This window comes from Natrix helvetica, assembly GCF_964273705.1.
Source record: "Natrix helvetica genome assembly, chromosome: 3".
Taxonomy (NCBI): domain Eukaryota; kingdom Metazoa; phylum Chordata; class Lepidosauria; order Squamata; family Natricidae; genus Natrix; species Natrix helvetica.
This window is the reverse complement of record NC_138549.1, coordinates 69,349,855-69,366,515: the sequence shown is the minus strand read 5'-3', so window position 1 is coordinate 69,366,515 and position 16,661 is coordinate 69,349,855. Positions and strand designations below refer to the sequence as shown.

General features: G+C 38.1%; 1 protein-coding gene across 1 annotated transcript in view; it reads right to left on the bottom strand.

Moving 5' to 3' along the window:
• Positions 1-736: 736 nt before the first annotated feature.
• The window catches only part of LOC309389251 (uncharacterized protein C1orf21), a 144,787-nt gene continuing 128,862 nt past the window's right edge, over positions 737-16,661 (bottom strand). Inside the window, exon 6 of the mRNA XM_081947394.1 lies at positions 737-1,787. Coding sequence (XP_081803520.1) covers positions 1,749-1,787 — 39 coding nt within the window. The 3' untranslated portion in view covers positions 737-1,748. The remainder of the gene's footprint in view (positions 1,788-16,661) is intronic.

The following is a 16,661-nucleotide window of genomic DNA, read 5'->3' as shown; positions in this document are numbered from 1 at the left end:
GGAAGGGCTTTTAGTAATTCCAGTTCAGCTAAGGAAAGCTTACGGGAGTGGAGGGTGGACTATAAAAATCCAAACCATCCTTTCCAAACAGTATATTCATACACACTACAAAGAATAGCCAATTAAATCAAGAAAACTGAAAATTATAAAGGGAAAAGAGGAAGCAAGAAGATAAGGAATGAACCAATTTTACCATAAGTATCTGTTTTTATAGCAGAGATAAATGATTTGAAACAGACAATGTTGTTGCCTTCTCTCACCAAATACTTGCAGAATCATTCAACAGATTAATACCCAAGAAGTTATTATCCTCAATCTTTGAGAGTCAATGTTTCATTGTTGTGTTTACTTGAAGTTGGATGAGTCAAATTCTACATACCTGTGAATAATCAGCTGTTAGGTCAAAATCTTGATATTCTTCATTTGCTGTAACTGAGTTAATGGCAAATAGAGAACCACTTATATTTTAAGAGAAAATACGAAAGCCCCTTTAGTAAGCTCCTTCAATTAGTTGGACATTTGTACATTCCCATGGGATAAAATGTTAATTATTTTACAAATCCCATTGACAATGTGATTTCTTTATTGATGGATTGACATCATGAGATCCTAATTGGGCAAATGCAGCTCCATTGCTGCAAGCTGCATTTTCCTTTATGATCATGTTCCTCAAAGTCACAGGACAGAATATAAAATATTTAAGTTATAACGTGTTTTAAAAAAATAAATGCAAAAGTTTTTTTTTTTAACCTTAGGATCATTTTTACTCATGACAATATTTGTTAAAAATATTACATCTGCCTTTGAGAAGAGAGAGTATCAACTTTTTATATTATGGAAAAATAAACTCTACAGACATCTCAAATTGGCACACAGCATTTGAAAATAATATCCTTTCAAATCATCTTTCTAAAGGTCTCCTTTATCACCTCCCTTTTCCCAATTATTCTTAACACACTGGGATGTATGAATGGGTATAAGACAAGAATACCTAAAAACAGTAAAATGTTTATTTCTTTAAAAAAAGTGTGTGTGTGAGAGAGAGAGAGAGAAAGGGAGAGAGGGATTCAAACTGATTGTGATCATAATTTCCATCTGCGGTCAGCAAAGCCAATACTGCAAGTATATTCCTTGATTGAAATAGTTAATAAAAGAAATGGGTGGCTTTAAAAAAAAATACAGATTTTCTGCTCCTGCATCATCATATTCAGTATCTGTATGACAACATGCTTTTTAATTGCTAACTTCTTCCTAGCAGAAAACGAAGTTCATCATGGCAAAGCATCCCATTTTCCAAAGCTCTGAACTGTCAGTATAACAAGAACTCCATGCCCCTGGGCTGATGAGTAGGGTGAACTGGAAGATTCAGCTGCTTGGTTATGGAAGATTTTGTACAACGCCACCTCAGCCAATAGAAAACAGGCCAACAGCCCAAGTGAAAGCTACAGTGTCTTTTAGATGTTTAAAGTCAAACTTCTGTGGTGTTCCTGGGCACGAGGAAATGAAAACTGGCAACTGGTCTCAATTAGCAGCAGCAAAGGCAGTTCCATAGTAGCTGTTCTTCTTCCTTTGAGCCATGCTCATTGTATGGTCATTAAGAAAACACTGTAACTGAATGGAGCATACAATGTGGAAATAACTGTTTGTTATGTAGTGCTGTTCACTTGAGAAGACTCCTCCAAAAGATCTGGATTGAACCGTAATCTATTTACACAGGAGCACTCCTGTTTTGATCAGCAGAACTGGCACTATGTGATATCCTCTTCTTCTGAACAATAATCACGACCCTTTAGAAGAAAATAAAGAGATTTTTTTTAAAAAAATAATTACACTAAAACTATACAAAAATATAGCACATCAAAGACATAGGTCAACAGCCCTATCATCATTTTGATGTATAGATATCTGAGTCATATATACGGGTTGTTGTTTTTTGAATATTTCTATTCCACAAAACTCAACAGAGGAAAATTACATTAGCTAGTTCCCATTCTGTTTGTTCTACAATAACTTTGTGAACTGGGTATGTCTGAGAACTGTAAACCCCTCTACAGTCTTTCAGTAATTGGCAATAATCTCCTGTTGTTCAAGAAAACGGAATGGTCAGGTACCAGTTACCACGTTGAGGCTGCACTCCCTTAATGAGGCAACAATTTTAAAATGCTGCGTGTAACTTCTACCTGCAGCAATTAAGAACTGCAACAGTATATACTTCAACATACTTCTTTTCTTTGTACTGCCAGTAATCATCAAGGGCTTAAAGGCTATATTAGTGTGTCTTTCAATAACTTATAGTACATTATATTGCTGATGTGCACCGATTCTCAAATAAAGAAAAAGCTTAGTATCACAGAACAGGTTAGAAGTTGCAGGGAGGTCTTTATACATCCCTTATCTAGATCTCAGCTCTTTAAAATTAAAAATGAAGCTTTGGGAAAATACAGCATCCTGGAATAAACGTTTTTGACTGTGTGTGCGTGTGCAGATCCAGACATAATATTCTAGTATTTTATATGTATGTACATATCTATATATAGATAATATATCGCATTTTTGGAGTATGTCTCATCTTTTTCCCTTAAAAAAAGAGGCTGAAAATCTGGGTGGGTCTTATACACTGAATACAGCATTTTTTTCCTCCCAAAACTCTGCCCCCTTCACAAAAATGTCCGTGCATAGCTTTTAGAAGGCTTTCAGAGAGCTCCTCGGGGCCGGGGAGGGCAGAAATCAGCAAAATACAGCCCGTTCTTTGCCCCCCCCAGCCCCCATCAGCACTCTATAAACTTCCTAAAGGCTATCCATGCCCTTTTTTTTGACAAAAAAACTTTTTTGATCCCCCCCCCCCTTCCCCTGGATCACTCTACAAGCCTCCTAAGGCTATTCATGCCTTTTTTTTTTGGAGAAAAAAAAACAGGCCTATTTTCACAAAAAAATGGGCTGTTTTGGGGAGGTTTGCAGAGTGCAAAAACTTTTTTTTTAATTTTTCTCTTCAAAATCTTGCTGAATCTTACACTCTAGTGTGTCTTATACTCTGAAAAATATGGTAGATTGTAAACAAATAAGACTGATAAATGGTTGGTTTGATTTTTGGATTTTTGCTCTTTACATTCATGTTTTCAGCTATCAATTTAGGTCTCCTAATGCCAATCTATAAAAGTGGATATTTGCTAAACTCAGATACCATATATTACATATGCATGCCTTTCATAAGCCAGATTGCTGCACATCAGAATGGAATCTATATGTTTCCGTAAACTTATTTGGAAGCTCTTATTTCCTACTTAATCCAATCTCAACTTCATGAACTTGATGGTCTAAAAATTATTGCAAATCTACATGAGAACTCCTGCAACTTAAAGGCTAGGAGTGTATAATTACAGAGTTTACATAATTGTTATCTCACAAGCCCAGCCCACATTGATTATATGGTGACAATATAAGAGTTTGAGTAATCTTCCAAAGCAATTCCATTTGCAGTATTATAAAAATTTGAGTATAATTAACCATGGCATGGCAATCTCATGTTAAAGAAGGGTCATAGCAGGACCATCATTTAAACCAGTAGAAGGTAAACAGTTGAGTCTCCATATTCACAAGATTTATGTTGTGATCTTGGTGTGATTTGTGTATCTGCATTAAGCTACTCCAGCTTGACTTTAGGCCTATATGTTTATGCATGCATGGACAACATCTGGGGGTAACTGGGCAAGAGTATACATTTTCACTGAATTTCACATTTTCAAAGTTTTGACACGAGACCCCCATGAATATGGAAAATTGCAATCTGTTGTGGAAGTAATTTAAAACTCCACAGAGAAATTAAGATATAAGAACACTCCATAAGCTGAGAACGTGATCTATTCTATCCAGAAAACTCTTAACATTACCTTCTAAATCAGATACAATAACCATCATCAACAAAGTTTACTTTTTCAGATTAAAATGCAGTTTATATGCTTGAGCCAACCATTTCTGGTTTCATCAGACTCACTTTAAAAGCAGAAAATGAGGTCAAGGTTATCAACTTACGGATGACTCATTCCATATTTTTAACAATTTGGAATGACTTTGCTTGGTTGTCTGTCTGCATTTAAAAGGAAAGGCAGTAGGGCAGAGGTGAGTTGCTCCCGGTTCGGGCAAACCAGTAGTGGTAATTGGGCCTGAGTCGCCAAACTGGTAGTGATGGCTGGCTGGCCACGCCCCCACACTGGCCTGTTCCAATGCTTGCCCTGCCTCACCTTCGCAAAGTGCATCCACACAACTCCCTCCTCCTGCCTACACACAGGTAAGCATTTGCACTAGCCTAGCCCCCCTTCCTACTGGCAAGCATCTCCCGAAGCCGTCACCGTTGCAGACACGATGGGAATGGGGCAGCATTCTGGAGAGGGTAGCGGGAGGAGAGGACAGTGGTGGCGGGAGGAGAGGGCAACGGCAGGAGAAGGTGGTGGGAGGAGAGGGCAGTGGGGGCAGGAGGAGAGGACAGCGGCAGGAGAGGGCAGTGGCTGCGGGAGGAGAGGGTGGCATCCCAAGTCCCAGAACAAGAAACCAAAAGAGATGCCTCCCTTGTGCTCCGCTCGCTCTCCACTGGGAGCTCCTTTAGTTTGGATCTGGGGCCTACCAAGGATCCGCTTGGCTTCATCAAATTCCTGCAATGGGTAAGTTGAGCGGTGGTGACGGGAGGCGCCCAGCCAAGCAGGGCCTGGGTGGGCTGTGGAGTGCAGAGCCAGGAAAAGCCATAAGTTTCCTGGAAGGAATCAAAGCATTCAACTTTGCAGCCTGGAGGCCATGCCTGTGTTTATAAATCCGGCGGCTGAGTGGGGAGGGAAGAGAACATTGGGAAGGAAAGGGTGGGAGATAGGAAAAAATGCAGGCAGAGGCACTGGACTGTGCAAGCAGGGTGGGAGAGAGGGAGGAAAGTTCACTTTCACCTGATCCTGGCACGGGACAAGGGGGGGAGGAGGAGGAACCAGCTGCCACCCCCAAAAACAACCCCAGATGTGGTGGGGGCCATGGGAAATCACAGAGCCCAGATTGCACATGTGTGCTTGTGCCCTGCAGTCATGCATGGCGCCCCCACCCCACCCTGGGTTTCTCCTTTTGTGTTCCGTTTTAGTGCCTTTGGGTGAAGGGAAACGGGCCTGCGCAGCATCCTGGCTCTGCGCTCCGCAGCTTGCCTGGGTGCCTCCTGTTGCCACCACTCAACTTACTCATTGCAGGAATTTGATGAAGCCGAGCTGCTCCACCTCTTCCCTCTGTCGGAGTCCCAAAAACTTTCACCGTTTCCATGGCTGTGGCTTGGTGGGGGGATCATGTGACTGAGTTTGTGAGAGTGATGTCAAGTTGACCACGCTCACTCAGTCACATGCCACCCCACCTAGCCAAGCACACAGAACCAGTAGTAAAAAAAATTAGAACCCATCACTGCAGTGGGGATGATACAGCTCTATTGCAGAGCACAATATAAGACTTAGTGGAATAGTCCCATGATGCGGGAAACATTCATTGAATTCCTTTCCTATCAAAAGTCAATTAATCCAGAAAGATCTTAAGGACAGTGGTCATGGCTCAAAGGGCCTTCTTGCCTATTCTCAGCACAGTTCATCCTTTAAGGCACCAAAGCAATTTTGGTGTCAATCCCAGACTGAAATTACTGATGCATATATGGTTAAGAAGCACCATATACTTATTTCCTTTAAGGATTTGACAAATAAATATTATCAAACTTGTGTTTCCCAAAGGACTATACATTCCATTATTCTTAACCAAGAAAGCAACCACGGGCTGTCATCTAGAGAGCATCATTTGGAATGGAAATTTGAAGAAAAAGTAGCAATATCCAGATCTCACAGGCTTTGGGGCCAGTATGTCAATCAGACCCAGACTGTGTGCTTTTCCCTGTGTTGTTGTTATTACAATTGGAGTTATGTGTGTGTGTGTGTATGTGTGTGTGCGTAGTTAGCTGCCCAGAACAATTTGATTAAGTCAGGTGGCCATATGTGTTTGCTCCATGCATCCATGCATCCATCCAGTGAGCCTGCAGCTCCAGTGAGGGAGGATGAGAATCTTTCCTTCTTCAGTCTGTCATTAAAAGGTTTTGCACCTAAGATAATTATAATTATTAACTTGAAATTCAGCTCAACCTCTTGCTTTACTTTTAAGCATCTTATCAGCTTCATGATGACTCTATGTAGGCAGCAACAGACTTGAAAAAGGGAAAGGAATGGAAGAGAACATGCAAACATTGGTTAAAAAATCAGGGATACAACCCACGTCTTCCTGAAGAATGGCATGCAGCTCTTCGGCATAGCTCCTTTCTCAGGGTAATTGCCATGGAAAAAAGAGATCATGGCTGAACTTATTAATTCAATTTAAAAATCTGTACTTGAATATAGGTCACTGCCATATAGCGTTAATATTAGTTTGCTTAAGTGATGCCTTTTCTGTGTTGCAATTTGGATTCAGTCTTCAACTTTAGTTCACAATATAAGCAAGAGAAAAAAAATATTTTAACCAAATTACCAGACTGGGAGAAGATTAAAAAAAATCGGGAGAGCAAATTAAGTGAGTAAAATCTTCCTTTGGAAAGGGCTGAAATCAGGAGATGGAAATAGAGTGGGAGAGAAGGAAGTTTTTGTGAGAAAATCTATCTATGTCTAGGCAAAAAGGTCTATATTCTTAAAAGGCATGAATAGGGAAACAAGGCTGATATTGTTGTATGCCACACAAGTAATCATCCCTGCTAAAACTCAATACTTGTTTTAGTTTTGAAATTCAGTTAAGTTCATGCTGTGTGTTTTAATCAACTTGATGATTTTATTTTGGCAGGGTAGCATTATATTCCTTAGCATTATAACCCTAAATACAATTGAAAGAGGAAAAGTTGTAATCAACACAAGAGAATGAAATGATGGTGACATAAGAAGTGGAGATTATTGTTATTTAAAAACAAGAAAACAATGTGGTATGTGGCCAAAAGCAATTCATTTCAGGCTTCTTTCTCTCTCTCTTTTGGAATAAAGACTAAGAATTGGGCCTATTTGTCATTGAAGAGAATCACATAAAGATAGGAACATTGTAGAATAAATTATAGATGAGTCATGAAATATTTCTAAATTCTGGCCAGGCCCATGGAAAGGGATGTGCACATTCTGTCAATTGTTTTAGGTTGAAATGCAAATAAGATTAAGCTTTTTAGCTACATGCAAATCATTGTGTAGTTTCTAAATGGCATGACTGATGTGATGGAACTCAGATAGCTATCAGGTATCTTTGAGATTACTGCGGTATTAATTTCTATATATTTAAACTCTTCTGAGAACAGTGAATAAATAAATACCATCTTGCATTTAATATTTCAACATTAGTTCTACTTTTAAATACTTGATTCTATCCTGCATCTTCATCATTTCTACCACAAACACACATTTGTATCCAATGTTATGTTGTACAGTTAAGGGTATTGGGTTATCTTCATGTAAATTTAAATTCAAATCCCATTCATCCATCGATTCACTAAGTGACTGTAGACCATTCACATTTTCTCAACCTAATAATGTTGATATGAAAATAAAATGGAAGAGAATACTATGTATCTGCAATCCGAACTCTATAAAAGATGGGTATAAAATAGAAACAAATTAACCAAGTCAGTTCAAATTTGTCTAAAACCATTGGTTCTCAAAATGGGGTTTTCAGGTCATCAAGACCTTTTCAAGGAGTCTGCAAAATCTTTTTTTTTTTTTTAGATTTCCCAGTTTTAACTTCTAATTTAGTAAATATCAATCATTTTTTAAAAATTTAAAATAGTCTGGAGACCAAAATATTTGAGAACTGCTGTTCCAAACATGTTGCTCATCCAGGTCATGGTTGTCTTAAAGGTTCTTTTTCAAGTGGCACTGGACTGTTTCTCTGAAGACGTTTCGCTTCTCATCCAAGAAGCTTCTTCAGCTCTGACTGGATGGTGGGGAATGGAAAGATTTATATTCCTTGCAGACAGCTGGTCATTTGCATTCTTTTAAAGCAGTGGTTCTCAACCTTCCCAATGCCGCGACCCTTTAATACAGTTCCCCATGTTGTGGTGACCCCCAACCATAAAATTGGTGTCTCGGTTCCTAAGACCATCGAAAATATGTGTTTTCCGATGGTCTTAGGCGACCCCTGTGGAAGGGTCGTTCGACTCCCAAAAGGGTCCCGACCCACAGGTTGAGAACCACTGTTTAAAGAGTCGTTGAGGCCACTTGGATGAGAAGCGAAACATCTTCAAAGAAAAACAAGGAGTCCAATTGCCTCTTGAAAAAGCACCTTTGGGACATGCTGTTCTAAACCATTAAACTTTGAAGGTCCTAAAGCTTCTGTCTCTGTGCTTGAGGCACCAGATACTTATTTTAAAATTTATTTTTATTTTTTTTAAAAAAACACAAAATCCAGGCAATTTCTGACACGGATATTCTGAGTCCTGTTACCTTTAACTAATTCTAAATTATGCCTTTTAAAATAAAAATAAGCAAAGGTTACGTGCATGTAAACAGAAGCACGATTACAGCAAATATAGCCCCACAACACAAATACAGATAAGGATGAATTTGAGTTTTTAATGCAGCATGTTCTTGTTTTTGCTTCTTCTCCTCTTTCTCATTTTTTAACAATCAATGATAATCATGCTCATATTCTGGCAACATTCTACCTGTTCTGCACCATATCCTTTTATTAGCTGCTTTATTGTTTTAAAATGATGCATTCATAAACAAACTGAAGCCACAGGAATATAGAAAATCAGTAAGATAAATTATTCTCTTGTGTAGCTCTATTATAGTTCCACAGTATGAGGTTCAGAAACCAGAAAAGCACAGTGCCTTCTACTGCTCCAGCCTTTAACTCCTTTTTCTAATTGCCATTCAAAGGAAGCAATGGAAGAGGCTGGGTGGCCTGGTATGGTATGGTGAAAATAATTGTGTCAAATATTTTTGCTTTAACGATAGTAAAGGGAACTGCAAAGACACTGCAGCTTTTCTGATGAATGGTTCTCCAAGGGATTAAAGTGGTTCCCAACACAGAAACTCTAAGCTTCAGTTGGTCTTCTGTTTTCATGATGCTCTTTAGAAGAATGTCAATGAATGCACATGCAAGCACATATTCAGAGCATAATTTTTCGTTTCTTGAAAAGAAACAAACAGAGCCATGAAGAGTCCACCCACATGAGTGAAAACGGCTTTGCAGCCTACCAGAACTAAGCTCTGAAATCACAAAGAAAGTCATGGGGAAAGAGGAAAAAAAAAATCAAGCTTCTATCTCCAAAACATGCTGTTTTAGCAATAGCACTTAGGCTTGTATAACTCCCCATAGTGCTTTACAGCAATCAATGTGTGGTTTAAATGTCAGCATCTTGCCCCCAACAATCTGGGTCCTCATTTTATCTATCTCAGAAGGATGGAAAGCTGAGACAATCTTGAGCTAGTCAGGATTGAACTCCAGGCTACGGGCAGAGTTAGCCTGCAATACTGGATTCTAATCACTGTGCTATCACGACTCCTGCTTTAATCTCCCAAGTGTCATTGATCAGTAGAATCAGTAGAACGATCAGTAGAATCCAAAGAGGGTTGTACCACTATCACATCTAGTTACACAAACATTTTGAGTCAAGATTAACACCTTCTTCATTATGTGCTTCAACAGATCATTGTTGCCCTGACATGTTAGCTCTCGGGAAGCCCGGGAATTGTAGTTCTCACGCAGCCAGGTGACACTTGAAGACAACTGGGTTCAAGGAACATCTCTGGCAAACCCTCTTCCACTATTCATACAAGGGAAAATACCAAGGTTTTAATCTGACACTCAGCTCTGGGGTTATACAGGGGTCAATTTAACCCTTCTGTTAAATCTAAATTGTGACTGTCCCAAGAGAAAATTGAATTTCAAACATTCTCACTATTCAATTTACATCCATTTACATCTGAAATATTTCAATGGAATATGGAGGTAGAAAATCCATATACAATCTCTCTGATTAACATGGAGGACAACCAATCTGAAAGTTTATTAATGTAAACTGGAAGTAAGATTCATGAGAGTCAGGTTTACTCCTTATTCCATTCTTCTGAAAAGCACTCAATTTGTATTATCTGGCTTTTCCACACAGTGGAGTAGCCTGTCTTCTGTACCAACCAGCAGGCTATTGTTTGCTTCTTTTGGATCTAATTCATTCATTTTAGAAAACTTTTGCCTATGATGATTCTCCAAAAATATTCCCTCAATATTTTTTCTCTTTGTTTGCAAGTATCTTCCACTCAAGAGTGGAAAGTGATAACGCAAATAAGGGTAAGAGGAGTGAACATGGAGAGAAACCCGACAGGAGATTGAAGAGAAAGTAGAAAGAGACTAGATTGGGAGATATTGGCTGTAGACAGGAACAGCTGGACCACACAGAGGATCGAACCAGAACTGGATACAGTGTTCCTCGGAGAGCAGGCGGATATTGAACAGTGTAACAATCACAAGCAACAAATACAGATAACGAAGAATTTAACTCTTGGGACTATAACTATAAACATTATTGGGAGTTGGAATTGGCTGGGGGACAGCTGGAACAGCGTTTTTGGAGTAACCGGAGAATTTTCTTGTTTCTTTTGCTGAACATATGGATAGTGACATTAAGACAAAGGTGCCATCTAGTGGATTATAATTTTGAACTGTAAAGGCTGATGCAAGAACAAGTGACAGTGACATAAAGGGGAAAAAAAGCTTTGGGGGAAATAGAAGTAGAATCACGACTGATAAAGACCGTTAATTGGCCTGTTAATTTTATCTAATTTTTAAAATGTTATTGTCCTATTAATTGGGTTTGTTTTTTTTGGATATGTATCTAATTTCCTTTTAACTTTTGTGATATGTGTTTTTTTAATGTTGTACGCCGCCCTGAGTCCTTTGGGAGAAGGGCGGCATATAGATCCAATAAAACAAACAAACAAACAAACAAAACAAACAAACAATTGAATACTAAATGAAAGGGGAACTATTGTTATCACTGAAAGTATATATTTTTATACATAGGATTATAGAAGAATAATATAAAGGAAAAAATAAAATAATAAAATATAGGACTGATAAGTAATAATAAAAATCAGAATAAATTGAAAGAGGGGAAGGAATGAGGCTTTAGAAACAGGAAAGTGGATGTTAGCTAGCTATTTAGGGGAAAATTATATAGAGTTAGGCTATTAGAACTGTATATTTGTATAATTGATTATAGGTACTTACATATATGTATGTATGTATGTATGTATGTGTGTGTGTGTATACACATACATACATACATACATACATACACTTACTTATATATACTGTGATATATAATATTTAAAATTCAAAAATATAGTAATTTATAGGACATTTTGAATATTCTCTGGTCATAATTAACTATTGTTAACTATTGATATTTATTGATTTATCTATCTACTGATATTTATCTACTGTAAAATAGAATTATTGAGAAGACTATATTGGGAAGGAGAGTCTGGAAATTAGGGAGTTTTGGAGATAAAATCTGAAACAGGGAGCAGCTGAAGTGTATTTTACAGGGTATTTTATCCCGGTGAAACTATGAATTTGTATGCAAATTTGTGGGTGAGTATTAATAGAGGGATAAAGATGGAACTTTTACCATCTTAACTAAGAAGAGACAACATCAAACCCTACATCAGCATCATCCTCACCATAAAATCAAAGAACAATTGAGAGTGCACTGGGGTTGGAGAAAGGTGGAACAATGGCAGGAACATTGGGATCGGCTCAAACGATACAAAATATGCAAGCAATGCTCCTGATGGTCCAGAGGCAATGACGTAAACCCAGGAAGCAATAGCTACCAACCATGAAGAGATGAGAAGGCACCATGAGGAAATTAAAAATGAAATGGGAGAATTGAAAGGGGACATTAAAAATATGGACAATAAAATTGGAAAAATACAGAATGCTATAACAGTTAATGAACAGAAAATACAGACCATTGAAACAAAGATATAACATATGGATCAGAAGATGGAAAAAATAGACCTGAAATATGCATAAGCAAATAAAGAATTAGAAGAATCAATAATCTTCCTGGAGATGGAAAGAGCATCATATTATTTAAAATTTCAAAACATAATTGAAGAAATGGAGGAGGACCTGAAAGGAAAAATGATGAATTTTTTTGCAGAAACCGTACAGAGAAATAAGCAAGAGATAAGAGGAGATATCGATGAGGTGTACCGGGTGCACACCAATTACACAAGAGGACATAGACTGCCGAAGGAAGTTCACATAAGATTTGCAAAAAGAACAACCAGGGACAAAATGTATAGGAAAACCAGAGAGGGGACAATAACATACAAGGAAAAAATGTTAATCACAGTTAAACATACCACGAAGAGTCAGAGAACAATGAAGGCAGTACCAATTACTAAGTAATCAATTAAACAAAAGTAGAGTAATGTACAGATGGTTGGTACGGGAGGGATACTTGTTTCATGGCAAGAAAAAAACTACAAAATTGACAGCATAGAAAAAGCCCAAGAATTTTTAAAAAAATATTTTACAATGGAAGAAGAACAAGGAAACAGAGAAGAGCTAGAAAGTAGAAGTCAAGAAGAAGAATCAACCAAGGAAAAGGAAAGAAACAGGGAAGAGGAACAGAAGCAAGAGAGAACGAGAGCAGAAACGGAAGGCGCGAGAGGGAAAAGTCAGATACAAACTAGAAGTAACAAAAAACATCCCAATTAATTATGGAACAGGAAACAACAATCATTTCGATAAATATTAACGGTCTGAATGCATCAAAAAAAAAAAAAAAAAGAGCACAGATTTTCACCAAACTCCGGAAACTGACGGCAGACATAACATGTTTGCAGAAAGTACACATTAAAAAGGAACATATTAACTTACTTGAAAATGCAAAATTAGGAAAATTATATATTTCATTGGCAGACAAGAAAAAAAGATGAATAGCAATGTATATTAAAGAAAAAATAAACTGCAAATTAGTCTTTGCCAACAAAGAGGGCAGGATTTTAATGATTAATTTAGAAACAACACAAAAACCGATTTTATTAATAGTAATATATGCCCCAAACCAGAATCAAGAGGATTTTTGAAGGAAACTACATAATAAAATAAATAAATTGGACTATAAAAGTATCTGTCTAATTGGGGACTACAACACAATAGCGGATAAAAAGATGGATTACGAAAATAAAAAAAAGACTAAGAAAAACAAACTACCTAAGTCCTTTTTTGATGTGGCAATGGAATATAAACTCCATGATATATGGAGAGAGATGCACAAATCATGAAAACAATATACTTTTTATTTGAACTCCCACCAGTCCTGGTCAAGAATAAAAATGGCTTAGACATCATCGGGTTTATGAAACCAGCTAGAAGAAACTGAAATAGAAACCAATGAATGGGCGGATCATAATCTGATAAAATTAAAATGGAAAGGCAAAAAAAAAAAAAGATGGATGATGAACCAAAATTTGGTAAAGGAGACAGAATACACCCAAATGTTAGAGAAAGAATTAAAACTATTCCTTAGGGTGAATAAAAAAGAACACATTTCTCTGCAAAATCTTTGGGACACCACGAAAGCATACATAAGAGGACTCACAATTGCTTATATAGCAAGAAAAATAGAAAACAACAAAACCAACAAGAATGTATGCAAAGAGAGCTCAGTGAAGTGGAGGCAGAATTACATTAAGACCCAAAGAATAAATCCAAAAAAGAAAAAAGAGATGATAAAACATAAGATCAATTTAATAACCCAAATATGAATTAGCGCAGAAAATTAAAGTGGCCAAACAGAATTATTTTGAATATGCCAACAAACCCAGATGGTGGCTAGCATATAGGCCAGCGATGGTGAACCTTTTTTGGCTCGCATGCCACAAGTAGGGGGAGCGCAGGGGGGGTCATGTGCGGGTGTGCCACACCCATAATGCAATGTGTGACCCCCCAGTGTGCATGCGTGCACAACAGGCGCGACCCCCCATTTTTACATGCTTTTTTTGCCCTCCCCAGGCTCCAGAGGCTTTATAGGCCCTCCGGAGGCTTCAGGGACCGTCCGGAGGCTTCCCTAAAGCCTTCGGAGCGCTTAAAACGACCCTCCGAGCAAACCGGAAGTCACAGTTCCTTGCGTGCCCTGAGAAATGGCTTGGCGTGCCACCTGTGGCACGTGTGCCATAGGTTCGCCATCACTAAAAAACAAAAGAGAAAAAAGAATGATATACCATTCAGGGACGGTCCCTGAAGCCTCCGGAGGGCCTATAAAGCCTCTGGAGCCTGGGGAGGGCAAAAAATGGCTTTAAAAAAGGGTGAAATCAGCTGGCCAGCGCGCGCATGCACGCTGGCCAGCTACCAGGGCAGTGCCTTGCGTGCCCTGACAAATGGCTCGGTGTGCCACCTGTGGCACACGTGCCATAGGTTCGCCATTACTAAAAAACAAAAGAGAAAAAGAATGATATACCAACTAAAGGATGAAGAAGGAATTATTCAACATAGATCGGAAGAAAAGAAGCAAATTATACAAAGATACTTCACAAAATTATACTCGTAGGATGCCATGGCGGAAACTAAGATAAAATAATACCTAAACCCAGGAAAGGTGAATCCAATCTCGAAAGAACAGAGGGAGGTGAAATAGGTCAATAACGACAGTGGAAGTAGAATCAGTTATGAAGAAGCAGAAGAACAATAAACCTCCAGGATAAGATTGAATTCCGGTAGAGCTATATAAATATAACCAAATAATACTGGAGGAACTGGGACTAGAAATGTTTAATGAAGTTCTAGGAGAAGCCAAGGTTCCTGATTCATGGACGGAAGCAGTAATATTGCTCATCCCTAAAGAAGATAACACACAAGAAATTCAAAACTACAGACCAATCTCACTATTAAATTCTGATTATAAATTATTTGCAGCAATTATGGTGGAAAGAATCAAACAAGTGCTAAATGCACGAATTCATCCAGAGAAGAACAGCTTTTTACCCCACAGATACATCAAAAACAATACGAGAATCATTCTGGACACACTTGAATATTATGAGGTACATCCGGAAAAGCAATCTGTACTGGTTTTCCTTGATGCACAGAAAGCATTTGATAATTTAGTTTGGAAATTTATAATATTACAATTAGAGATGATGAAATTTGGAGAGAAATTTACAAAAATGATAGGAAAATTATGCAATACTCAAATAGCCAAAGTTCTTATGAACGGAAACCTAATGGATAAGATTGAAATAAAGAAGGAAGTTAGACAGGGATGCCCCTCTCACCCTTGTTGTTTATATTGACTTTGGAAATACTGTTAAATGAAATCAGAAAAGACCAGGAAATAAAAGGATTAAGAATCGAAAATGAAGAATACAAGACCCAAGCCTACGCTGATGACCTAGTATTTATACTGGAAGATCCACTGAAATCTGGCCCCAAACTAATTCAAAAATTAGAAGAATTCGGGGAGGTGGCAGGATTAAAAATTAACAAAAGCAAAACAAAAATGATAACTAAAAGTGTGATGAAAAAATAAGAGGAAGAATTAGAATCAGTGACCAAAATGCAAATAATAAAGAAATATTTGGAGATCTGGGTGTCGGCAAAGTGCTCTACAATCAAAGAGGACAACTACAATAAATTAATGATGCAAATAAAGAAAGATCTAGAAAGCTGGAAGAATATACAGCTATCACTAATGGGACGTATTGCCACAGTAAAAATGAATATTCTTCCAAGAATCTTATTTCTGTTACAAGCCGCGCCAATTAACCCTGGCAAAACATTCTTCCAAGAATTAAACAAATTAACATCCAGGTTCATATGGCAAGGGAGAAAAGTGAGCACAAACTAAAGTTAATGCAAGACAGCAAGGAGAGGGGAGGCCTAGCACTACTGGATTGGGAGCTATACTCACAAGCGACAACACTAACATGGCTGAGAGATTGGATGGAGTTAAAAAACAAAAGAATCTTGACTTTAGACGGCCATGATTTGCAAGTAGGATGGCATTCATTTCTATGGGATGGTAAAACCAAAACTCATAAATACTTTCAAAAGCATTTAATTAGAAATGCGTTACTCCAAAATTGGCACAAAATTAGAAAAAATCATTACACGAAAATTCCAAACTGGCTAACCCGACAGAAATGACGACACATCCCAATTTTACAGATATAAACAAATTGATAAGATACAAAGATTTAATAAATGGGCAGCGAAATCTGAAAACAATGCAGGAACCGGCAGAACAAGGCATGAAACTAGACTGGCTAACCTACTTGCAAATCAAATGAAGACGAAATAATAAGAAAGTTTCTGGACTGTGCAGAGATGGACAAGCTAACAAAAAAATTCAGGGAAAGGAAGAGACAGAATATTATCTGATATGGGAACAATGGTATAGGACCGTGATGGTGAACCTATGGCATGCGTGCCACAGGTGGCACACTGAGCCATTTGTCAGGGCATGCTAGGCGTTGCCGTCAGCTGGCCAGGGCACATGTGCATGCTGGCCAGCTGACTTCAGCCTTGAGGCTGTTTTTTGCCCTTCAGAGGCTTCCCTGAAGGGAACAGACTTCCGGTTTGCTCGTAGGGCTGTTTTTTTGCCCTCTGGAGCCTTCATGGAA